General features: G+C 38.0%; 1 protein-coding gene across 2 annotated transcripts in view; it reads left to right on the top strand.

The window, feature by feature from the left end:
- The first annotated feature begins 2,570 nt into the window (after positions 1–2,570).
- The window catches only part of MED23 (mediator complex subunit 23), a 37,955-nt gene continuing 13,841 nt past the window's right edge, over positions 2,571–26,684 (top strand). Inside the window, exons 1-18 of one of the 2 annotated variants that reach the window (XM_048297503.1) lie at positions 2,571–2,716; positions 5,496–5,527; positions 5,632–5,719; positions 6,500–6,624; positions 6,765–6,876; positions 7,643–7,741; positions 8,294–8,395; positions 9,341–9,410; positions 11,004–11,116; positions 12,288–12,383; positions 12,923–12,940; positions 19,359–19,559; positions 20,986–21,129; positions 22,592–22,737; positions 23,303–23,548; positions 23,726–23,868; positions 24,402–24,576; positions 26,293–26,456. In XM_048297503.1, coding sequence (XP_048153460.1) covers positions 2,657–2,716; positions 5,496–5,527; positions 5,632–5,719; positions 6,500–6,624; positions 6,765–6,876; positions 7,643–7,741; positions 8,294–8,395; positions 9,341–9,410; positions 11,004–11,116; positions 12,288–12,383; positions 12,923–12,940; positions 19,359–19,559; positions 20,986–21,129; positions 22,592–22,737; positions 23,303–23,548; positions 23,726–23,868; positions 24,402–24,576; positions 26,293–26,456 — 2,134 coding nt within the window. In that variant the 5' untranslated portion in view covers positions 2,571–2,656. The remainder of the gene's footprint in view (positions 2,717–5,495; positions 5,528–5,631; positions 5,720–6,499; positions 6,625–6,764; positions 6,877–7,642; positions 7,742–8,293; positions 8,396–9,340; positions 9,411–11,003; positions 11,117–12,287; positions 12,384–12,922; positions 12,941–19,358; positions 19,560–20,985; positions 21,130–22,591; positions 22,738–23,302; positions 23,549–23,725; positions 23,869–24,401; positions 24,577–26,292; positions 26,457–26,684) is intronic. The other variant, XM_048297504.1, reaches the window with a different exon arrangement.

Genomic DNA, 26,684 nt, shown 5'->3' with positions numbered 1-26,684 from the left:
AGACAAGCATGTACAAGCAGACCTTCAGTTGCATCCCCTCTGTTTTCAGTGATCATCTGTTACATGTATATGTAGGTAATAACACACATGCAAGCATTATTTGTTTCCTAACCAGGTACTTCCCACTGCTGACAAGAATGCACTGACTTCAAAGCATCCTGTACCTGTTGGCTGCAACACACGTCTGCTAGCTGTGCAAGTGCTGATGCCCCATGTATCACTGTCTTCTGTGGTACTTCTTAAATTCACTCACAACATTTCTCATTGTTTATGTGATCTGTTCTTCTAGGCCTGTTTACACAGAAGCCGTTTATATTTAAAACAAGCAATTGGCTACCCATTTCCATGTTCTGCTACACACCCTGCTACCTCCCGCTCAACTCCAAGCCTGGAAATGTTAACTTTTCACTGCTCTGAGGCCCCTAGTTATCAGCTTAATAGTTGATCAGACAGGGAGGTGAACAGCTTTATTTTTCCATTGAAGACATAAGTTTGTATCTGTTTACCAGCACTAGCTGGATGTTTGAAGCCAAACATCCACAGACAGCTCAGAAAATACAGCGTCAGCATCAAAGATACACAAAATTTTAAAACTGTCTTGATTTGGCATTTTATGTTTATTTTTAGTATAAAAACCTCTGGATATATAAATAGATATAAAATGCTCTCTACCAGATAGGTGGTTGTGGACAGCTGGAGGTCAGCCACATGTCTCAGGTAACAAATTACAGGACAAAAGAAAACAGCCTCAAGTAGCACCAGAGGAGGTTTAGATTGCATATAAGGAAAAAAATGTTCACTGAAAGGATGGTTAGGCATTGAAACAGACTGCTTAGGGAAGTGGTGGAATCACCATCCCTGGAAGTGTTCAAAACTGTACAGATGTAGCCCTTGGGGACATGGTTTGGCGGTGGGCTTGGTAGTGCTGGGCAACTGGTTGGACTCGACGATATTGGAGGTCTTTTCCCATCTTAATGATTCTGTGATTCTAATGTAATACTATTGTGCTCATTTTTAAATGTAATACTATGGTATTTTACTGTGTCCAGTTTTGGCATAGGAGCTCCTGGAGTGGGTCCAGTAGAGGGCTGTGAGGATGACTGGGGGACTGGAGCATGTCTCGTATGAGGAAGGGCTGAGGGAGCCTTTTCAGCCTCAAGAAGAGACAACTGAGAGGGGACATCATCAATGTCTGAAAGCATCTGAAGGGAGGGTGCCAAGAGCATGAAGCCAGGCTCTTCTCAGCAGTGCCCAGCAACAGGATGTGAAAAACGAGGTTCACTCTCCTGTGAGAATTTAAAGGGATTAATATAAAGACAATAAGAGAGACATAAAATAAAGCAAAGAGGTAATGGCCGGGTGCCTTGGCGCTCTGCCAAGAGCACACCTGATGCTCGAGGATAGTCCTTTTTATACCATTTTTACTGTCTGTTCTCTATGCATATTTTCCAGGAGCTGTTCTGCATGGCCACTCCTTGGGTCCGCCTTTTTAGAGCATGCGTATTCTTCTGCCTTGCGGTTTTATTTCTTTTGATTCTTGGGGTTGGGCTCGCTAGGTAAGAGTCGATGGTAGGGTGGATCTCTTAATTCTCCAGACAGTCAGGGCTGATTGCAGCTTTGGGCCTCTTTGCCCCCCGGGCAGAGCGGTGATAGTGGCTCTGGGCCTCCCTGGGCCCCCGTTCTCCGGGCGGAGCAGCCTTTGGGCCCTTTTGTTCCCTGGACAAAGTGTTGATTAGCAGCTCCTTGGGCCTCATCCTCTGCTCGCTTGGAGGTTATCTTACTTGCTCACACTTGCTAACATTCTTGCTAAAAAAAGAGAAAACTACATCCACACAGCAAAAAGCATTTCTAACATTATATGATATCTACCTTTATACTTGTGAGAAGCCAATATTATAATATATGTTTATATCAAGGACAAGAGACAACAGGCAGAAACTGATGCCCAGGAAGTTCCAGCTGAACACGAGGAAGAACTGCTTTATTGTGCAGGTGACCAAGCACCAGAATAGATTGTTAGAAAGGTTGTGGAGTCTCCCTCACTGGAGATACTCAAGAACTGTCTGGATGCAATCCTGTGCCATGTGCTCTGGGATGACCCTGCTTGAGAACGGAGACTGGAGCAGATGATCCACTGTTGTCCCTTCCCTGTGATTCTGTATTCCTGGATGTCTTTAGATAAACGCATTTTCAGTTTGTCCTATGACTAACTATAGGAATGAATAACTCCACAGTAATCACACCAAACTGGGCGCAAGTACAAACCAGGAGAGCAGTGGCTGGAGATCAGCCCTGCGGAGAGGGATCTCATCATAACGCAAGGAATCCTCGTCGTAAGAACCAGAACCAGCATTTCGCCAAAATATTCTAAAAAAAGATTATTCTAAGAAAAGATTATTCAAAAAGCAAAGAAGCCTAAGCAAATATTTTCGTAAAAAGAAAAAACCAAATCACTCCCAAGTTTTAAGCGGCTGATGCTTTCCCCCCGTCGCGGGCAGGCCGGGGCGGGCGGTGCCGCCCGGAACGACCGGGCCGAGCAGTCGCTTCCCGGGGAGCGGGATCCGCGACGGAGCTTCCGGCGGGGCGGAAGGAGGAGGAGGGCTGGGCGCCGCCGCCTGCGCCTGACAAAGGGCCCGGTAGGGCCCGGCCCGGCCCCATGGCGATCCCCATGGTTCCCATGGAGACGCAGCTGCAGAGCATCTTCGAGGAGGTGGTGGTGAGTCCATCCCCGGAGCGCCGCCGCTGCCGGGGTAGCGTTGTGGGCAGACCCGCGGCTCGTCCAGGTCCCCGCGGCCCGCCGTGCTCCCTCTGGGGAGGGGGTTGGGCCGTACTGAAAGAGATTAAAAGCAGGTGGGAGAGGCGCTTTTGGTTTTCCGGGCGCAGTTGGTGCGGTGGAGCTCCGCCGCCCTCCCCGGCCGTGTTTCGCGCTGTTCCCGGCGGGGGCGCCCGGGGGAGCCGTGAGGGAAGGTGCTGCTTCAGGGGTGAAATCTGCCCCCGCTAGGCTTCATAGGAGAGCTGGGACAGAGCAGGACTGGGCATAAAACAGCGTGCTTAGCCAATACCGAATTACAGTGCGCTGAATTTACTGTAAAATAAGCAGTTTAAGGAGTTTTGAAGAAGACTGTGAGAGGATGTATGTCGCGAGGAGACGTTTTTCTCCAGCCAGCATAGTGGCATGATCAGATTGTGGAAATACACACGCTCAACGCTGCCTGCAAAATGAAGTAGTTGGCCCAAAGTCTTCCTCGTTTCTCCGTACGACATTCCTTCCAGCACTTTCACCAGCTTTACTGCCTACCTTTGGATGCATTCAAGGATTTTCACATCCTTCTTAATTTGTGGGCCCCAGAACTGCTCAGAGTACTCAAGGTGTGGCTGTACCAAAGCTGAGTGCAGCAGGATAATCGCCTCTTTTGTCTGGCTGGTTGAACACAGTGTTTGATGCATCCCAGGATGGCGTTTGCCCTCCTGGCTGCCCAGGCTCTCCCTGCTGGCTCACACTGAGCTGCTGCTGATGAGCACCCCCAGATCCATTTCTGCAGGGCTGGTCTCCAACCACTCTTTTCCCCATTTATACTTGTGCTCAGCATTACTCTGTCCCAGGTACGGAATCTGGTATTTGCTAGACTCCATGCCACTGATTGCCCAGTGCTCCAGTCTATCCACATCCTTTTGTAAGGCCTCTCCTCCTCAAGAGAGCCAACAGCACCTGTCAATTTAGTATCATCAGCAGATTTACTAATGGCGCATTCAACTCCTGCACCAAAATATAGATATCAATATATTGACCTCTAGAACTGAGCCCAGAGGAGCACCACTGGTGACCCATCACCAGCCAGATGCAGCCTCACTGACTGCAGCCCTTTGAGCTCTGCCTTCCAGCCAGTTCTTCACCCAGCACACTGTGAACCTGCTTATCCCACAGTTCAACAACTTGTCCAAAAGGATGCTGTGAGGGGTAGTATTAAAAGCATTATCCAGAAAAAGTACTTCCACTGCCTTCCCTTTGTCCTCTCTAGGTGGGATAGGAATGGTGGGATGCCTTATGGTAGAAAGATATTAAATTAGTTAAACAGGACTTTCACTTTGTGAACCCAAGTCAGTGGGTCATTAATCACACTTCTGTGGAACACGAATGAGCTTCTTGGTAGATGTCAGACATTCGCAGTTGGAAACCCTGGGATGACAGTAGCTGACAGTCCTGAATGGGGGCCTGACTGACATTTCAGACTAAAGAAGCTGATCGAAATATCTGAACTGGAAAGAATATGTAGGTCTCAGAGAAGCTGAAATTTATTTCCATATGATGAATTTCAGTAGAGGGAAGAAAAGCCCAACCTTTCTGTTTTAAGTTGGCCTTATAAAATGTGTGATGTACTTTTCTTTGTGTGGTGTTAAGTTGCTTGTAGCATATTAATTGCCTACACATGACTGATTCCTCATTTTGGCACTGCCATTCAGATTGTTTTCACATTTTTAACGTTGTCATTTGCCTGTGTTGTCACACTGCCCATTTTTATGCACTGTTACTTGCCTAAAATTGATATGGAACAACAACAAAATAGTTCCTGAGAAGATGTCACTGTATTTTTGGAGCCACGACTGAAAATATAGCAACTTACTGCTTTCTCTGCTGCTGGTACCGACTTGGGGGACAGCAGCAAACCTTACCTCGCTTACTGGGCAGAGCAGATGAGTGTCAGTTTCTCCTTTTCTTCTTGAGTAGCAGTGACAGGAAGTTCTGGGCCAAGTGATGGAAAAGGACCAGAAAGTTGATTTTGTTACATGCTCTTATGTCTGTAACATAGCAATGAAAATACACTGTGGTCAGTGATAGATCACAACTGAGCATAATATGAAATTCTTACGAAAGGTAGGAAAAGCTTTAGGACAGTATTTTCCAGAACCTATTTGCTGAAGTTTTAGAATAACAATGTAGAAGCCTTTGAGCAAAATGGAGTTGAAAAAGAAAAGGGAGGGAAAGGAAGGTCTTAGAAGAGATAAACTGGATATTTGTGTTTAGCTTTTTACCTAGTACAAGATCATTGCATCATTCAATGGAATTTAAAAAGCAATGGATCTAAATTTGGATGAGAAAGTAATTATATTTAATTGATCTGTGTAACTGAGTGTTGTGGAACATAAGTGAGACAAAAAATTAATGGGATTCAAAAATACTAATTTTTCAGATTATAAGAACTGTAATCATACAATAGAGCAATTTGTCCAAATTTGGGAAGTGAATTAATCTCTAGGTGTTTAGAAGACAAAATAATAACAACCCAAAACAAAGAAACAGCCGTAATCTGGATCTACAAGGTTTATATGAAAACAAAGCAATGTCATCTTTGGAAGAATGTGATTTAGCAGAAGAGATCCATTGTTCTCTGGTACAGTCCTGTAACAGCACAACTTACTCTTTTGTGCTTCATCGTGGTGGTGTGATAGTGAAAGCAAACCTTCTAACAGTATCACTCGGGGTTTTTCTCTTACAGAAAACAGAAGTAATTGAAGAAGCTTTTCCTGGGTAAGTGTGATATTACTTTATTTGTAGAAAATTTTATGTATAAATGTATTTTTCTACTTGTTTCATTGGGTACTGCTAAAAACTAATGTTCTTATTTGCATTAGGATGTTTATGGACACTCCTGAAGATGAGAGAACCAAACTGATGAGCTGCCTGGGAGCTTTTAGACAGTTCTGGAGCAGTCTTTCCCAGGTTAACATTTGATTTGTTGCTTATCTGTGTGAACTTTATATGCTTTTTTTAATATAAAGATACCTTTTCTGGTAGACAGACACTTAAGCTATTAGGGCTGTGTTCAGTCATTCAGAATCTGGTTTCAGACATGCCATAGTAAAGAATATAGGAAGACATAGCAAGGAAAAAAAAGGTAGTTTTGAGATTTGTGAGATTGTATAGTGTTCAGCAGAGGTTGTGCAGTGCAAATAAAGATAAGCAAATAGAAATGTTACAGTAAAGAAATAAACAATAAAAGGTAGTTTATTACAGAATTTCTGGTAGAAGTGAATAAGTAGGTAAAAGAAAAAAAAAATAGATGTTTAAGTTCAAAAATCACCTTTCAAAAGCTAGATACTCCAGACACTGCTCCATAATTGGACACCTGTTCATTAAATTTCACTGAATTTGATTATAACTGTGAAAAGGAAAAAGTAATATAGAACAATTGTATTTTACTTTAGTCTGTGCTAACTTACATGTGAAAACCAAAGATGACTATAGAAATCAGTGGTTAAGCTGGGAAATACTTCCTGTAGTGGACAGCTGACCAACTTCTGCTGGATAAGTGAGCTTCTTCAAAATAAGATTAAAAGACTTGTAGGAAAAACTGTTGGTTGGACAGCTGGATCACTTCTACTGATCTGTAGTCTTGTTCTCGTGTTAGTTTCATTTTTTCATAGTGGGATACTATATGAATTTTATAGTTTGTTTCACTACCTGTAAATACATTCTTTCTCCCCTCTATTGCTTTTTCAGGAGTCCCACGAACAGTGTGTCCAGTGGATTGTAAGATTCATTCATAGCCAACATAGTCCTAAAAGAATTTCGTTTCTTTATGACTGTCTAGCAATGGCAGTAGAAACTGGACTTTTGCCACCTAGGTAAGCCATGTTGGAATAATTGAGAAGATATGTGGAAGATGTTATATTGGAGGTATTTTTACAGTGCCATTGTACAGTTACTACTGGAAAACACGTGCTTATTACCTGCCATTCATTCTTGCATTGTGTTCTTCTGCTAGGATGGTTTGTGAATCTCTGATAAACTCCGATACACTTGAGTGGGAAAGGACTCAGCTGTGGGCATTAACATTTAAATTGGTCCGGAAGATTATTGGAGGTGTAGATTACAAGGTATCTTCCACTTATTCCTTTCTTTTTGCAGAGACATGTTATTTGCTATCTTTGTTTTTATGATTTTATCTCAGACACATCCAATTTTTCAAAGTCTGCTTTTCTTACAAATGAAAACTCAGACCACTTTTAATGCTTTTTCATGGTTGAACTTCACCCTAAGAGAGAATTTTGTATTTGTGTATATTGTGTAACTCTTCATACTCTTTTCTCTGTTACAGTCCCTTTCCACCTTTCTCAGTTACAAGCTAAATAACCCTAATTCAGTTGCAGAAGTGGTAAACACTGGAAAATAAAACTATCAAGCATTAAGACTGGAGTTCTGTCATCTACTTTAACCCCTGTTGCTACATAGCAAAAGCTCCTGAAAGCTGAGTCCTTGATGTGGCCCTTAGCTCCATGAGAAGGAGTAGGAAACCACACGTCTTGCAGAGAATCACCTTGCAGCATTGTTGATCATGTTAGAGCAGAAAACACAAAATAAAACATTGGTCAGGCTGCAAAAGGCATTGTAGGTTGAATGTCTCTAGATGTACATCAAAATACCAAGAGTTACTTTCTCTTTGGGAGCATCCTAAGACTGGGAAGTTCCATAAGGAATTTAATGTAATTAGTATTAATATAGTCAGTAGCAGTTTGTCTTCTGACGCTTAGCAACAAGAGCTAATTTGTCTGTCAAAATATTGTCTGACCATATTGATTGTGTAATCATTCTGCCAGAAATAAAGAATATCTGGGAATGTTAATTTCATGTGCTTGCTTTCAGGGTGTGCGTGATCTGCTGAAAGTGATCCTAGAGAAAATCCTAACGATTCCAAACACTGTGAGCTCAGCTGTTGTACAGCAGCTTTTAGCAGCAAGAGAGGTAACTATATGGGTTTTATACCACTGTAGAGGAAAATAGGCCTCATTCTTTTGTTATTAGTGAGTTTCTGATGGTTGGGATAGCTCTGATTGTTGGTATAGTTCAACAGGAAAGTCTTACTCTTTGTGTTCTAATTCTTTACTGTAATTGCATTTTATATAATAAACAAAGTGCTTTTGTGGGATATTGTAAATAAGTGTTAAAATCCCTGTAAGAGAGTCAGGCCCAATGCTTGGCTTGCCTAAGGTAAGATGTATAGGATATAGTAATGATTAATATTTTTTTCTTAGTGAATAGAAATAGTAATTGTTTTCAACACTTTGTGGGCAGACATAGAGGCATGGTCTTACTTAGGCTCAAACAGTCTAACTTATGCTTGTACAATTAAAAACAGGTTTTAGACTGAAGTATTACTGTCAGAATACAACTTAAGAATAAATATTTTAATTCTTGTATCTGTTTTAGTGCGCTGTCTCAGACTAATAGACAGATTTCACATTTATTTACCCTATCCAGGGTCTTTTACACAGATGTATTTTTTTTTATTTATAGGTGGTAGCCTACATCTTGGAAAGAAATGCGTGTTTGTTGCCTGCCTACTTTGCAGTTACAGAAATCAGAAAACTATATCCTGAAGGAAAACTTCCCCACTGGGTAATGATAGGATATCTAATGTACCCGGGAATTTTGTTGCACACAACACTTACTTTTTAAAACAAAGTTTATGTGAAAATTTAAACTCTGTTCAACAGTAAGCTCTGTGTTTAGTCACATAAAGGAAGATACGGTCTTGATGTGATTGCAGCAGTAGCTCCCTGTGATCTTGCATGAAACTGGTGACATAATTTTGTCTTATGGTCTGATGTTCAAAACTCTTGAAGCACTGAGTTGGTTTTGTTGAATACGTTTGGAAATGCAGGTCATGCACACCTGCCACTTTGTGCTTTCTCTATGGCTTCAGGATAAGAAAAATCACTTTAAAGAGCTGACCAGTGTTTTCTGTGTTTAAACTTGGTTACACAGAGATATTTGGGGCTCTGGTGGGATGAAAATGGTCATTGTTTCAAAAAAAGAATGTAGTATCAATCTAGTTTTTAATTTTGCATTCTGTTAAAATAACTAGGTGTTTGGAAGAGGATAAAATCCCAACTCCCTTGTATTAATGGGAAAACTGTTACTGTCTTTTGAGAGATTTGAAGTAGACTGTACTAATCTGGGTCATTTTTCTATGTGGAATTGTTATTCACTGGCAGAGATTTATTATGAACAGAAATTGCAGCTTATTTTAAATAATCTAAGTGTTATGCATTCAAATAACATAGTTGGTATAGGAGACAGTTCTTATATAAACTCCTACTTGAGTGCAAACTGGGAAGAGTGTTTCCTGCACTTCCTTTCTAATGCCACATTTTTCCTTATGTGGTTTTATGTTCCAGATGAATTTGCCAACTTTTTGAGATGCATAGGAAGCTAGTTATTTTAGCAGATTCCTGCATATGTTATTAAAATGCATATATATATATATATATTTAAGTCTTAAATATTCCTTATCAGTGTCTGGAACTTAAACCCTGATTTTTTTCTCCTCTTCTCACCCAGTTACTAGGTAATTTAGTATCAGATTTTGTGGATACCTTCAGACCTACAGCAAGAATAAATTCTATTTGTGGTAAGAGAATGACTTAATGAATGACTTTACAATAAATTCATTTATGTTGAACTATTTTGTTTCTTAAAACCTTTTGGGACATATATCTCTAAGCAAAATAATTCAGATCTTATGTTTCATGTAGTACCTCTACCCTTATCAGTTTGTTCTCAGACTTGGTTCTCTTCAGTTTTTGTTTTGAAGGGGAAAATTCATATTGATGAGATCAAAATAATTTTTTGCCACCAGCTGGTGGTGGAAGTGTACTAGTTGTTACATGGTTGTATGGTTTCTAACTACAGGTGACTAGTAGAGTAGGAGAATTGTAGGTTTTCTGTGCTCAAGGATTTTGAGTTAATAAATATCCACTGGTATGTTAGTCATGGAGTGTTTTGACTTCAGTTTCCATTGGAGCTTTTGTAGCTGCTCAGCCTGTTGTCACAGGCTTCTGGGTGAACGTTTCCTAGCTCAGATGAGTACTGGTTCTACTTTTCTGTGAAAGAAATGCTTATCTTCCTTTACTGTTAGAAATGTGATGATCAAAATTTGGCTGTTCTAATGTGATGCCTGCTGCATTTTTCTTCAAAAGATAAAAATGTCTTCTGTTTGCTTTGAGTAGTTTAATAACAGCTGCATTAGTTTTGAGCAAGGTTTGTTGTGATGGAGCTTCTTTAGTGCAGAGATTAAAAATGTAAATTCATCCGTAATGCTCCTAAAGCTTTTTGTTTCAGAAGCATCCAGTTATTCTTCTATTGAAAGTGTGGCATAGCTTTTATTTGTATGACTGACAGGGATCACATACTATTTTTTCCAAGTGTTGTGTGTGTAAATGACCTGTATAGATACAATTGAAGGGGAGAAATAAGCATTTATTTACATCTTGTTTTATGTGATAACAATATGGTCAATTTGGATAATAGAAATCACAGAATTTGAACTGAGAGAGGTCAAAGTTGAGGCACCTAAATTTACGTGCTGATACACAGGTTTGCTTGGGGCTCAGTTCAGAGGCTTATGTTTAAGCAACTGAAATAAAGGCTAGTTGTCTAATCTGCACTGACCAACAAGTGTAAATGTAGCCTACCAAACACACTTCCATGTGTTTTGGTCTCACTGGGGTACACTGACTGAGTTGACTGGACCTCCATTGACTTTAATTGGAATACACACGCTTGCATTTGAATGCTTTACTGAACACAACCTTGCCCACAGGGTGAATGAAGGGAAATTGAAAGACTTAGATTATACTTAGGTTTATAAGGCTATAATCTTTGTGGAAAGGGTCAGTCTGCCAAAATCAAATGCCTATGTCAAGCAATGGTAGGGGAACAGTATTCTGGTAATCTGTAAGGGTACTTTTAGAGTGATATTTGCAAATACCTTTATTTTTGGGGTATCCAGTCTGAATAAATGAGGACTTTATTGCTTAGATATTTTATTAGTTAAAAATTGATTAGAAAAATAAAATCAGTTTGAAACAATCCTATGGTAAAGAGCTTTAAACAGTGGAAATTTCAGGAGAGCATTAAAGTGGCCAAGGCCAGCTTTTGCATCAAAATTATTAGGCAATGGGCTAGTCTCACTGGTTGAGAATTTATGTTTCATTGCATGTAGGTCGCTGTAGTCTCCTTCCCGTGGTAAATAACTCAGGCGCCATGTGTAACTCATGGAAGCTGGATCCTACAACCCTTCGTTTTCCTTTGAAAGGTCTCTTACCATATGATAAGGTACGCCTTATTATACTTCCCAAACATGTTATATTCAGTAAAACAAAACTTCTATGTCATTAAAGCAGGGAAAAGTTTCAACTGTGAATATCCATTTGTTCCACTTAGGCTAACTTCGAAGGTGTAGATGTTTTATATTTCAATGATTTCAAGCTGTATACAGAGGACCTTGAAAGTAGTGTTTGGTGTAACTGCTGTCCAGGATGCTGAAGAACATGAGATATAATTTAATGTGCTTTGTGGGTGTATGCATGTGAGAAAGCAACTGAGAGCAGAGAATTGATTGGAAAATTGGCTAGATGGAAGAGAATGGGAAAGGAATTTCTTCTTTTCTGTGCTCTTCATTATTCCGCAGGAAGGATAATTTTACAATTCAAACTTAAAGTTTGCATATTTAACCTTAAAACTCTGAGTGTGAAGTAGTGATGTACTGAAAGAATTTAAAGGATCAGGACAAATATCTATGTTGTCCTGCATCCCATTCCCTATATCCTAGATGTCTAAGAAAGGAAATAAATACAGTATATCTAATGACATGTATAGTGCTGACAATCTACAGTCATTATCATTTTGTGTGTTTCCTGAGACATATGTGGTTTCTCTGTATTTAGTAAACTTTCATCTCCCAAATACTTGTTCAGTACTCTTCTTGAGTCCCTGTAGGCTTTTAGTATCCTCAACATTCCTTTGACAAGGAGTGCCACATTTCAGCTTCATGTTGCATGAGGAACCAGTTCCTTCTGTTTGTTTTGAAGCCAGCTTCAGATAATGTTTTTATTTGAAGTGATTCAGCTATTGGAAGATGCAGTGAGCAGTTGTTTCATATCTGATTTCTTCACATTAGTCCTGATTTTTATGCACTTTGGTCCATTGCCTCAGTTGTCTTACATTTTTTTCTTTGAGTTCAAGGCTGTTCCTGGAATTGTACCATCCTTTTATTGGATGAAGAATGTACTTCTACTTGGTCCTCATAAAATCTGCCACTTCTTAGGAGCTATGATTATCTCCTTATTTCTTTTGGTTATCAGAGAGCAAGACGATTAACCAGATAATACATATCTGCATAAATGAAACATTCATTCTTACATTGTTCAATTAAATGTAAACTCAGTATTAAACATCATCTTGAGGCAATATATGTTTGTATGTGATTGCTTGTTTCTTTTTCAAGGATCTGTTTGAGCCACAGACTGCTTTGTTGAGATATGTGCTGGAACAACCGTATTCAAGGGATATGGTCTGCAATATGCTAGGTCTGAATAAGCAGGTACTGTACTGTGCTGTAACGTGATTTAATTCTGCATAGAATCTGCACTATTCTTTTTCTCTTTTCTTTGCTATAGCTAACTAAGCAAAACAGTTTAGGTACAGAGAGTGATTTTTTTTTTTTTTTATGAGATCATATTAGGTTAATTGGACACTGTTATTCCTATCATTTGTATATTGCTTTACGAATGTTAAATTGAAAAGTAGAGATTTAAAATATGATTTTTTTTTGCATTGCTTTTTTTTCCTATAAGGCCAGCCTCAAGTACACCTTTGACAGACAGTAGGAGACTGGTTATTGTTGGTTAGTTTTTAAAGCATTTTCGTACTCTGTTATATTGGAATGTTATAATACTAGAACAGTTGAAAGCTGGGGTTTGTTTTGTTACATTTTTTCTTTTGAAACCTTAGAATGGGGGGGCTTAGTCTGACTTGGGGATCCTTGAGGCTGGCCTCATAGTCACTGTTTTGTCTTTTCTTTTTTTCTTCCTTTATTTTTGTTCTGTCCTGTCTTGTCCTGCCCATCCTCCAATGCTCTAGACCTTGAACATTGCTCAGGTATGTTCACAACCTTACTGTTGTATTGTGACTAACGATACGCTGGCCGCTTTGTAGCCACTGATTCCAGGTAGAGAATACGTGTACAGCCAGGGCTTGAAATTGGCAGGACCATTAGTCAAGGGCAAATTCTCTCTACAATTCTGTAGAGATATGAGAGATGTAGCATAAAGCTGACAGTTAGTGGTCCTTTGATATTAAAATTTTCGTTGGAATGGACTGCTACCATTTCCCTTACCAGTCATAACTTACTTTGCTGGAATTTTCAGATGAGGAGAGATTTTTAGTTCAAAACTTCTTTCCTTAAGCAGGTGGAAAAAACATCCACTGGACTTAATTGTAAAAATATAAGGCTGTAAATACATCATTTAAAAAAAGAAAGGTTTACTAGTGGAGTTTTCTTATCATTAGGAATCCTCTGTAAAGAACTTCCCAACAGGTAATTATAATATTCTCCAATCTAGGTGAAAGAACAGTAGTGCAGAGTACCACAGAAAAAGTAGTTCCTTAAAATTTTGACTACTTGTTTAAATAAACACCTGAGCAAATCAACCAAGTGGACTTCTGCTTGAAATTTGAAGTTATGTGTTACATTTACAGTTTATCCCTCATTACGCTAATAATTGCCACACCTACTTTAAAAAAACAGTGTTTAAGATTTTATAAAATAGCGTTGCTGTTTGCAATACTATAGTGAAGGTTGTGTCAGTGTTTCCATTTAAGAAACTTTTTTCAGGTTTGTAACTTGACTATAAAATTTACATGATCTTGAAACCTTGTGTATATTTCCCAATGTAATGGAATACACCAGTGCATTTTCTGAACTGGGACAATGTTTTTGAATGCATAGATTCCTACATCTTGGCTAACAGTACTCTGTGTTGTATATGACGATCTCTTGTATCTGAGACTTAAAGCAGCTGAAATGTTAAACCCTGGAATTGAGCTGCTTGGTTTACTGTTTAAATGAGTAGTATTTGTGCGTCTTTCTGTGTCTGCACTGAGTTGATAAATCAAACTATTCCTCTGTCCATCTTGTAGCTGGTAAATAGTACAAGACCTAGGCAAAAATTATTTTGAACCCATTTTATTCTTCTAACTATGGATGGTCTGTCCTTTCATGTAAAAAACCACTTATGTTTAAAATGCTGGGTTTTAACTCCTACTTCACTGTCCTCTAAAAGTAATTGAAGAAATAAAATGTATTAAATTATACTTCTTAAAATTTGTTTGCTAGTATAGGAATTCCTACACAAAGTTTCATCCTGGCATGAATTTTTATGGCCGAGGAACAAACGTGAAGAATGTAGCTTATAAAGGAAATGCTGACAGAACATGAACTATAGCTGTGCTACTACAGTTACACCAGCATAAAGATGTTGAAAATTTGTGAGTTGAAAATATGTGAGTTAAAAATACAAATATAGAGGTGGGTGGTACAGTGGTATAGGACAGGAAATATGTTCCATTTAAATGTTAATATACTCTGCTTAAACTGTGGAAAACATTAAAATTTTTCTCATTTTTAGGTACAAATTAGTGTTGTGTTATAGTTCAATTTGTTAATGTAGCCATGTGACAAAAATAGTAGCATGCTTTTCAGAAGTTGTGTAACTATATCAATGCTTTCAGTAAAATGGCTGATAATTTTGTATTTTATTATTAGAGAAATAACCTGCAGAAATGAACTGTCACTATAATAGAAGACACTTAGAAATGCAAAAAGTGCCAAGTTTGTTTCAGAATAAATACAGAAACAACACAATGATCATTATTTATTTATGATCATTATTTATGTGAAGTTGCTTGTATGCCCTGTCAACTATTTACACAGATCCAGTTGCAGGATTGGAGCCTTCATTTGAGTCTTTTGGCATCACAATCTAGGTATGGTTCAGCCAGATTTGTCCTAGTTCTCAAATATTCTTGAAGATGAACAATGAAATTTTCTGGTTCAGTCTTAACTAAGCAGATCTGTGTTAGAAAACCATTTACTCAAGCCATCACTGAGTTGTGTAAAAAACATACAAACCCAGCTGTCCTGTTAACCTTGCAGGGAGAAAAATGAAGGTAAAATTTCTTAAGTTTACAGATTCATGTGTTCCTTTCCGGATTCTACGTTTTCTTGAGGGATGAGGTTTTCTAATACCCTTATCAAGTATATGGCTTTAAGTCCAAATGTAATAATGTGGACTTCAAAACTTTTCTTTTGTTGGTGAGTGGGGTCTCTGAGTTTTTGCTGCTCTGTACTTCTGTGTGGGACAGTACATACTCTTTTATATCTGTTTGAATTGGTCAATAGGAAGTAAGACTCAAATTGTATTTTATCCTGTATGTTATCATGGTTTGCAGTTGGACTCTTAAGGGTCTTTTCCAACCTAAGTGACTCAACAATTCTGTGTCAATTTATATTCTGCTAGTTGGGGTGTTAATTTCAGTTCTTAGTTATTTTTTAAGTAATTTTTTGAACTATATAACAATTTTGTTTTTTGGAAAATGATTAACAGTTCAAAGTGTCTTAGTGCACTGATACCACATTAAGACTTGGTTTAGGGATCTTACAGTTGGTTCTTAAAAGGGAACTAAAGTAGTGTCTTAAGGATATGAACTCACTTTGGAGGTTTTGGATTATATCTTTACCTTCTCTGTACAGACTTGCATAAAGAATAAAATGCCATTTTTGCTTGCATAGTTGCATAGTTGCAGTTAGGATCTTGTTGCAGTCCTCCAATCAAAAACTATTATTTTGATTTCTCTGGTTTGGGGAATATTTGAGAGAGGAGGTAATTTTCAGGTGTCTTGTTTCTGTGATATACAAATGTTTAATTAGCAGCTATTGTATTAATGATTTTGCTCTTTAATTAGTGTATTTGGCTGGTCACCTTTTAAACCAGCAGTGGTAATCTGCAGCTTATCTATGCCTTACTCTGTGCAGGTGAATATGTAGTTGTGTTCTCTGCTAGCTACAAATCAGGATAATTAGCATGGGGACACGGTTGTAAGCAGAATCATTAAGTGAAAGGAATGACATAATGCAATATTTAAAAATTTACTTTCCTTTCACTTTTTTTTTTTTAAATTTAGGTTGATGCTGGCATCTTACTATCCAATTTTACTGATGATAACATGGCAAAATACTTAGTTTAAGGGGTGTGATTATTTTTTATATGTTTCTGATTGTAAGGGTATGTGTTGAGAACACTCAAGTACATGTTTTTTGTTGAAACTTACTCCTTTTTTTAATGAGGGAAACTTGAGAATGGCTGCCAAACTTGGAAGAGATTATAGAATCAGGTATAATATAAACAATAAGCTTTGTGTCCTCTTAGCATACAGTTTTGGAAAATGGAAGTGTGGGAGTAGTTCTGTCGTGTTAACTACTTTAGGCATTTTGAATTGGACTTCTGGAGATGCCATTTACTCTTGTAGGGAACTTGGCATCTGTGGTTTGGTCTTCTGAGTCCATTTCTTAAGTGTAGATACTTACTAAATGTTGTTTGTTTAAAATACTCAAAAGCTATCACAGCCATCAGCCAGCCTTACTGACTCCTTAAAATATTTTTCTTTTAGGAAGCCCTTTTAATGCTAGCCATGCCCCTGCCCCACTCTTAGATACCCACCCTGTCTCAACACCCCAAAAAAAGAAGGAATTAAAAATTCAAACCCAAATAAGAACAGCAAGCCACCATCGAAGTGAAGCTCTGATCCACTCTAAAGAAATACCACTAGTCCATCAGAGGGCTGGTCTTGAGAAATTTTGGGTTCAAGTTGTCATGGAAGCGCTTTTTTCCCCCCTGTATTTCTTCATGGTTTAATAATGTTTTAAATGAAATTACGTATTTTCAGATCTTTAAATGTTATTTTTAGAACAAAATGGGGAAAATGTTAGTACAACCAAATTGTAAAAATCTGAATCATGTTTACTTTAGGGGAAAAGCATAGTTATTTTGAATGCTGTATTTTTTCATACATAATCCAGCGTTCAGAGGTTTTTAGTTGTTCATTTTTGTTTTACTTAAGCCATGCCAAAACATGAATTCCTGCTTAGTAGTGAGGGTAATCAGCTCTCACCTATAATTTTATTCATCTCAGTTTATACTGAGATTTTCTTTCACTTATGAGCAGTTAATAAAACAAGGACCCAATCCTGCAAATTCCTGTGCAGCACAGTATTTTATTTCCAAGAGTTCCAAAACTATAGATACAAAATCTGTGCAAAAATGTATATTCACTGAAAATACAGGAAAAAAAATTGACAGAAAATTAAATTAATGAAGATAGAATAGGATGTACTGCTATTTTTCTGATGGAAAATTGTTTTTAAAACAATAAAAGTTGGTTTTCAGTATAAAAGAATTCATTTTTTTCATTTCCTGGCTTCTAAAATTTTCCCAGTCATAGAATTATTCAGAATAGTGAAAATTCCTACTGGAAATTCTGGCTGTCTTTTTAACAGTAGTATTTTTCCTGTTGTATTCTTTGAATAACTTTCTAAATTAATGTAGCCTAACCTGATTAGGCTTTAGGTTTACATTAACGCAGTGCTTAGCAAACTATTAAATTTCAAGCCCTGTACATAGTAGTTTTGCATGCTGGATTATAAACTAGTCTGTAGTGTTGTCTGTTGCACCCTGCTCTGCTTCATAATTAGTTGCTTTGGGAGGGGGAGAAAAGCCACAAAAGACCCAAAGAGTTCTGAACTGATGGTGCCAATACTGCTCTCTGTAAACCTGTACCGTGGTTGGTCTGTGATAATGACGTTGCGTACTGGGAGAAAAGGTATCATCGGTGCTTCCTGTTTTAGCTAGAGGTTTGTGTTAAGCATGCTTCAAGAAAGCACAGCTGGAATTGTAGCTTTCTGCAGTTTTGAGCTCGCAAAGAGCATGCAACAGGGGATGCTGTTCACTGTATTTTGTCAACTTCGCCAATTCTGTATTCTATTTTTAATTGAAGAGAATCTCTTTTTTTTCATAGCAAAAGACTACCATCAATGAAGGTAGAACAAGCATCTCCTTTCAGCATCTCTCTTTACTTTTATTATATCTTTCTAGTAGCCTTTCTTTAGGCTGCCTGGCTAGTAAGTCAAAGAATTCATCTAAGGCATCCCTAAAATGTTTTATGAGTATTTGGGTGATCTTTTAAAACTTTTTTACATACACTTTTTTGCCTCTAGAAAGGGATAATGCATTTTCATGATGAGTGTTTGAGCAGCTCAGTTCCTTTTCTTTTGTATCATTAAAGTAATATTTTTTTCTTTAAGGCTGCATTATGTTACAGGCATCAGGCCAAATAAATAAATGAGTAAATGTGACCATTCCTGAGTATAGATTGCATCAAAACAAACAGGTTAGATTATTTCCAAAGTGCTAGCACTTTCTGAAATAAATTAAATTCTCCATTGTTTTTTTTTTCCATAACAATAGTACATTATATGAGTGTAACAATACAAATGCAGGATAGTAATAAAAAGTTGTTGCACTGAAGAACTTGTAACATGTGACATTATACTTGGTAGTCTTGAACTGGAGATTTGTCATCGGAGTTCCAAATTACTGGTAGTGGACCTATTTTATATACATCTGTACTAACAGAATATATCTGAATATATAATGCATTCCTTATTTGCTCATTATTAAAAATCATCAGAGATGGTGTGTATTTTTAATTATTTCTGGGTTTGCATAGTTCAGTGTGAAGACTGTGGCAGTCTAACATTTGAGGAGCTCCTCACTCTGATGTGTAATTTCTGTTCTATTTACGGTATGTAGAACGTACCACTGATTAATTTTCAAGCCTTTTTGATGTTGTCTTGTAGCCTGTGGTGCTGTGTCAATAGGACAGCATCTAGTGATAGGAGCATTAACCAGATGTTAATTTTGCTGCTAGTTGTAGGCTGTAGGTGAACCCAAGTAAAAAGAGAGTAAAAAGAGAGTAGTTATCAACTACCTTCATCATGTATTGGGATGTTTCCTCTGCATTTGGTGGTATAATTGATAGATCTTTATGGTGTTGCCTACTTTTGAAATGGACTTAATGGTGAAAAGAAGGAATGAAAAAAAAATCCAGCAAAAAACCCAAAGAATGGGCTTTGTTTTCTGTGAATGCAAGATCAGAGGAATAACATTCTGCATGAATTTGTTATAAAACAGCAAAAAAAACCCCAGATGTTATCTGTGCATTGATGAGCTGTGTTCTGGAACTGAGTAGGGCATTATGGAATATATGATAAAATGTAAAAATCATTGTGACCTGTAACATAGTGCAGCTTTAATACACTGGCTTATCCTTAACTTAAGTTCAGACTTCATCTCATGCTTCCCAGCCTTCTGTCAAAATACTGTGCTGTAACTGCAACTGTGCAAGTTCTGGAGTTAATGGCAAGGCTTTTGGAATACTGTATCTGATCTCTGCCTTACAGCACAAGCAACGTTGCCCTGTGCTGGAGGACCAGCTGGTGGATCTTGTGGTGTATGCCATGGAACGGTCTGAGACTGAAGAGAAGTTTGATGATGGTGGAACCAGTCAGCTTCTGTGGCAGCATCTCTCCAGCCAGCTCATTTTCTTTGTGCTCTTTCAGTTTGCAAGTTTTCCTCATATGGTCCTGTCACTCCATCAAAAGGTAAATTGTTTGTATCACTCCCACACGGTAAGAGGGATTTAAAAAACAAACCCAGTATTTTTTAAGAAGTGTTGCTCATCCCTGCAAGAACTAGTTTATGTGAAAGAATTAATTAAATTTTTAATCACTGGTCTCTCTAGAAGTCAAATTCTCAAGTTATGGTTCTGTGAGCTAGGTGTGTTTTTAGTGTATTCAGTTACAGGATGTTGCACTATATTTGGATTCAAAGTGTGCTAATAACTAGAATAAAGAGGTAAACTGGCATAATTCAGAAGATCCAAGTACCGTGCTGTTGCATCCAGTTTACAAATGAGTTTTGAACAGAGTGAATGCCCTGTTCTGTTTGTGGACTAAAAAAACATGCCAGGCAAATGGATGTAGGAACTTGCTATTTGTCTAATCAATCTACTCAAAGCAATCAAAGGTAATTTGTCCAATCATAGTAATACTGGCAATCACAGTCCCAAGTTATTATTACTTCCTAGTAATAATTCCATTAAAACTGATACTAGTATTTGCCCTTTTCTCTGGTGCTCAGGGTTATAGTTCTAAGGGTGGTGATGCCAGTCCTCCGTAAGCGAAGCAAGGGGTTACAGTCAGTCAGCAACATCCTGAGCTCTTTGCTGAGAGCTGTATGCTGTTGATGGTTCTTTCTCCTCACTGTAGGATCAGCTTGTGGCTATTTAGGTGCAGTTTCTAATATGCCCAACACGCTACTCCGTCTTCATTTGTCCACAGTTCTGTGTTGCATAAAAATTTACTATGTATCTTGTGTTCTGCTTGTGATGGATTGTAGTTCTCTGCTCTTTGTTTTCCCTGAAATTAGTTTTACCAGGGCTGTATTTCTGTAATTACTGTTAATAAACCACTGAAACAATAGACATTATACAACACAATTGCACAATCAAGTATAAAACTACAGCAAGGAAGATAAGAGTAGAATATTAGTTATTAGGGAGTTGCTGTTACAGATAAAGAAGTTAATTAACAACAAAAAAAAAAACCCCAGGTGAGTCCAGATGAAGCAAACCCAAGTTGTTCTGGCTCAGGGACTTCCTTTGTAGGAGTTTATAAAACCTGTGGCCTGATGGCAATGTGGTACTTCACTGCGGGCCTACAAGGTGACAATTTAAGACCAATATTGAAGTGTTGCTAATTTTTCAAAGCAGTGAGCCTCAGGAGTTAACTGCATTTTAAATCTTACCATTAATTGTTGTGGCCCTCGCAGAGTCTGTTTGTGTGTTGCAGCTAATGTACCTATTTCCCTTCTTTCTGGAAACACAATGTATGTTTCTGCCTAGGTCCTGCTATAAAATTCTCAGTGACCTCTGCTGGAACTGTTTTAGTCTGCCCTTCTGCTTTTATAAGAATCTTTGCAGTGATTTTTCTTCTGCATGCTGTATTTGTTACTGAGTGTTCTTGACAGTTGGCAGGCCGTGGTCTCATTAAGGGGAGAGACCACCTGATGTGGGTGCTACTCCAGTTCATCTCTGGCAGCATCCAGAAGAATGCACTGGCTGACTTCCTCCCAGTTATGAAGCTGTTTGACCTCCTGTATCCTGAGAAAGAAGTAAGTCTCTGATACTAAAAGTTTCATTTTTAATTCAACTTAGGACCTTCATATGTCAATATTATTATCATTCTTGAGTCACTCTTAGAGCAGTGTGCTGCATATTTGGAGGGAGATGTTTCATAAGTAAATGATTTTTTGAGGATTTCCTATCCATGTAACCATGTTTGTTTTTAGGGGCAAGAAAGACTTGTGTTAACTCCTCTCTTTCTTGACTTCGGTTTGACTTCGGTTTGAAGGAGCTTGTTAAAGCACTGAGGAGACTGTAAAGGAATAATGTGTAATTCTATTGTTACATCTGGGCTGTAATAGAATAGTACTTTAAATCCATTCTGCAGGGGCAAATTGAATCACATTCATACTTTGTACATTCCTCTAGAATCGAAGTTCCTGAGGAGGGGGCACTTACAGGAAGTTCTTAAGCTTTAATTCTGGCAGCACTGTCAGTGTCAGGTCCTGATTGCTTACTCTTTTCGTTGTGCTTTTTACTTGGGTGAATAGATGGTATAATACAAATGTGTGATGTATCAAACTCATATTTTTCCCCCTGCTGCGTTAGTTTTAACCCACAGAAATTCTTCAGTAAAATTTGTATAAGGAGTTTTCAATTGCTTTTGTCAGCATCAAATATGGGAAGAGCAATAGGACTATTTACTTCAGCTGTAGTGATGGCTGTAAGTTACACTTACAGAAAGTCTGTGTTTGACTAGTGCTTTTTAAGTGCTACATTTTAAGTGCTTGTGAAACTTAGGATTCAGTTTCACAAACACTTAAAATGTTATTTCTGGCTGTTGCTCTTAAGAGGATCTGTCTTGCTGTCCTGTTGGTTATGTATTGGTGCTGTCTCACTTGCGCTGTCAGTGGTGCTTGTGCAGCAGTAACTGTATCCAAGGGAAAGAAATGTGGATGTTGACAAAAGGAGAGAGCCAGAGTTCCTTTTCCAGTGGCAGTACTATAGCTGTCTGGCTCCAAAACTTTTTAATTTTAGGTTGTATCTGCACCTTTTCATGAGAAGTGTTTAATGTTTAAGGATTAACTGTGATGCTGAACAATTAGACATTTTAGAAAATACTGTTGAACCACTGAGTACCTGCTATGGAAGCACATACCACAACTGGCTTCTGAATGATTTGTGAGGCTGAGAGGAAAAGTATATGTTTTGTGACTATATATGTCTGGAAATTGTATACTCTTAAGCATGAATTTCCTTTTGCCAAGGTCTTAGACATTTTGTTTGGTTTAGGTGTTTTTCAGAATAATTACTGAGGTCCAGGTCTCTTCCATAGCTCTTGATTTAAAATTACAAACACTAATGAGGGTAGAATCTGTTCTTTAAAAATGTTCCTTATGGTGTAGCAAGTCAGAAAAAAGGAAAACCTGATCTTGTGAATACTGGCTATCTAAGTTGGCTTTCTGTACATTAATCCATGTGGTATGTCACATTCATGTGTTCTTTCTTTAGTATATTCCTGTACCTGATATTAACAAACCCCAGTCAACTCATGCTTTTGCAATGACCTGCATTTGGATTCATCTGAACCGGAAGGCCCATAGTGACAACTCCAAGTTACAGATTCCCATTCCTCATTCTCTTAAACTTCACCATGAGTGAGTGTGGGGGTTTTGTTATGTTTTGATTTGTGTCTAGGCATAATGAAATAGGCAGTTCCAAGTCTGTATTCAGAATGTATTGTGTGATGGGATGCTGTATAAAGATTATCAACAGAGTGACTTCAAAGTCATTCAAAAAGACAGAGCTCAAACTCAAAATGTTTCATGAAATGCTGTTATCCAGCTAGTGGAAACTATATATTTTATCTCAGAATAATAAGTCTTTATTAGTGATAGAGAATCTGAAAGTAAATGGATGATTTTGTTTTGTTATGCTGTGGTTTGGAAAGTGTGGATAAGCAGTACATTGGGTTAAGTTTTTGTCAGGAAAGGTGATTTTTAAGTGTATTTCTTTTCCTGAGGTGTTTATCTAATGTAGAAAAGTCGTAATACAGTGAAATTGTGGCATAAGAAATAGTTGTTTTGATGTGGTGCAATTAATAACTTTTGATTTTTTCTACTATTTTCTAATCGATTTTTTGACTGAGATTGTTGTAGCTGTATTCCTGGAATGCATGTGTATTCTTCTTTCTGCTTAATGTTTAATCTTTTTGGCACACAGGTTTTTGCAACAGAGTTTAAGGAACAAAAGCTTACAGATGAATGACTACAAAATTGCCTTGTTGTGCAATGCTTACTCAACCAATTCAGAGTGTTTCACTTTGCCAATGGGTGTACTAGTAGAGACTATTTATGGAAATGGCAACATGAGGACACCTCTTCCAGGGACTAATTGCATGGCATCAGGGTCTATTACCCCATTGCCAATGAACCTCTTGGACTCACTCACAGTTCATGCCAAAATGAGGTACAGTATACACAGCTAGCTTTTCTTTTTTTTTTAACCTGTTAATCTGTGTGTAGCTAATTATCATCAGAAAGGCTTTCTGGACATGTCATTTATAGGTCTGTTCATTTACTTTAAAAATGTGTTAAATTTCAAGTCCACGTTTTTGATTGAAAAACACTTTCTCTCTTTCCTCAGTCTGATTCATAGCATAGCTACAAGGGTAATTAAACTGGCTCATGCAAAATCTAGTGTGGCCTTGGCTCCTGCTCTTGTGGAAACCTATAGTCGCCTGTTGGTTTATATGGAAATAGAATCCTTGGGCATCAAAGGCTTTATCAGTAAGAAAACCTCTTTTTTTTCCCCTTTCTTTCTGTTAAGCAGTATTTTCTTTTAATGGCAACTGGAGACTGTAGTAAAACTGAAAATGTAGTGATGCAGCATATATAAATTATTTTAACATACAAGAAACTGTAGAAGTTGTCCTAGTGCTGCAGTAAATTCCAGACTAGTTGTGCTACTGTCCCTTTAGGCCATCACTTGTATGGCCAGGACCTTCCTGGTTGTGCTGCATTGTGCAAAAACATGCTTAATGGAAAAGCATAAGTGAAGTTACTTTATGAGACACACAAGATACTTAATTGTTCTTGTTAAAATAATTTGCATGTCTGCTGTATATGTTCATTCAAAAGATTATTAAGCTCTGTACATTTACAGCATCTTCAGACAGCACTTGCACATATGCTGTTTGGAGGGAATACATTTTTCAAATCAAATGTCTGACTTGCAGCCTAATAAAACCAGTGTACTCTGTAGTTATATTTTAAGGTGTGATCAGCTGTAAAACTTACTTTACAAACTTCTTTTTCATAAGGTCAGCTCCTGCCAACAGTGTTCAAATCTCATGCATGGGGAATTTTGCATACTCTGCTAGAAATGTTTAGCTATCGAATGCATCACATCCAGCCTCATTACAGAGTCCAGCTCCTCAGCCATCTTCATTCCTTGGCTGCTGTGCCACAGACTAATCAGAACCAGCTTCATCTCTGGTGAGTGACATTTGCCATATTTGACCATAGTCTCAGATTCAGCTGCATGAGAACTGTTTAAATGATACTTCCCAGTCTTAGTTCTGTGGTTAACTTGTTTTGGGGTATCTCAGCAGGGCATGTTTCAGCAGTACAGTTGGATGTTAGCAGTAGTGCTCTTCAGAGTTGCATGAGGCAGTGTTTTGCACAGACATGGCAGCAGTGTCATGAGTCAGCACACAGAATGTGCACCAGAACTATCATGTCCAGAAGTGCTTCTTGCATGGTAGATAAAGGGCAATGCCTGTAACTTGTAGTCAGTGCTTGGCTTGTCTGCCAGTGAGACTGTCCTTGCTTCTTTCTGTAGAGGATGCTTAATTCCATTACAAGAGTTAAGTTGGTTCCCCTTAATTCTTATGTGAGGTTGCTTTTCAGTCAGATCAGAGAATTAATCTGGTTTACCCTGCAGCTGAAAAGGAGTTTGTGCAAAGCTGTGGTAACTGTACGTGAACCTGAGTGGAGTCCCTCATAGGGGGTGTGTCCTATCAGCCTAAAACAGTAGCTAATTTGAATACAAGAAAGGTGAAACAGCTGGTTAGAGAAAGTCTAGAAAGGTTATGCAGGTAATTCCAGGCAAAAGCTCTGAGTTTACCTTAGTGTTAACGAAGTTGAAGAGCATGAGATTCAGTTTGTATGTAGAATCTGGGGCTTGTCAAAAATTGGAGGAAATAGTGTCCTTTCACTCTTAGAGTACAATAAATCTTGTTGGGAGTATGTGAGACAGAGTAACTTCATTATTACCAGTTCATATAGAGAAAGTCTAATTATATACTAAATTCACAGATTCGTAGAATGGTTTGGGTTGGAAGGGACCTTAAAGGTCATCTAGTTCCAAGTCTTTTTCCATGGGGTGGGACACCTTCCACTGGACCAGGCTTCTCAATTTCTTAGTCCAAATTCAAATTGCCTAGTTGCTTATCCTGTACCAAGCATAAAGGAAACAAGTTAAGACAAGTTTCTCCTTAAATTCAAGGCCTTGCTCTCTTTATTGACCTCAATCTTGTTTTAGCATCATAGTCTGTAAAATACAGATGTTAGTCACTTTTAATGAGCACTGCATGCAAGTAGAATAGAGTTAACGAAATTATGGCTTTGGCATTTCAAAGACACAATGTCATAAAAGTCTTTCCAATGACTTCAAACTGCCTGGTGTGAAAAGTGCTTCCAACTAAAGCACTGGAAATTAAAGTGCTTTTAATCAAAAGTTGTACTTCCTCAACTTCCTCATTTCTTTAATAAGGACAATTTACTGCTGTCTACTTGAAGATGGTAGTTAGCTTTGAAGATTTCTATGCATTATTCATGCATTTTTATTTTGGTTTTGCATATATTTATTTATCTGTGTATCCTTCGTTAGATGAAGATGTGCAAAAAAGAACAATGGGGGACTCTAAACTGAGAGACTTGAGGCTCTTTTTCAAGGTCTCTGCACTTGGAATTTTTGCTAAAGCTAGTCTTGAGTGCTTTATTTGAAAACAAGATACTGAAATAGTTGATAACAAATTTATTAAACAGTAGAAAAACTGAACTTTTTCAAAAGGTTAAGAACATAGTCTTTAAAACAAATGTTTCTGTATTATTTGAAGCAGTAAATGGAGGAAAAAAATAGGTATTTTTGGAAACTTAGAAACATCAGCTTAAGCATTATTTGCTAACTGGACTGTTTCCTTCTTTCAGTGTTGAGAGTACTGCTCTAAGGCTAATCACAGCTTTGGGCAGCTCAGAAGTCCAACCGCAGTTCACACGGTTCCTCAATGATCCCAAAACAGTTCTTTCAGCAGAATCAGAAGAGCTCAACAGGGCTTTGATCTTAACTCTGGCAAGGGCAACACATGTGACAGGTAATGGCAGTACATCCCAGTAAAAGCTGTAGTCAAACAGTTTCTCTAAAGTACTGTTCAAAAGAGTATTATGGAAATGACCTACTAATAAAACATATCCCATGCACTTCTGGTTTTGAAAAAAGTTTCATTTTAATTTCCAACTGCTTCTGTTTAGGCAAAAAGGTATTATTGAAGCAGTAGTGAAATGAGACATTCTTTAAAAATTTATGCTGAGGTACACTGTAG

The sequence above is a fragment of the Corvus hawaiiensis genome, chromosome 3 (assembly GCF_020740725.1).
Source record: "Corvus hawaiiensis isolate bCorHaw1 chromosome 3, bCorHaw1.pri.cur, whole genome shotgun sequence".
Classification (NCBI taxonomy): domain Eukaryota; kingdom Metazoa; phylum Chordata; class Aves; order Passeriformes; family Corvidae; genus Corvus; species Corvus hawaiiensis.
The sequence above is the reverse complement of the archived record's forward strand: the minus strand, read 5'-3'. Positions and strand labels throughout refer to the sequence as shown.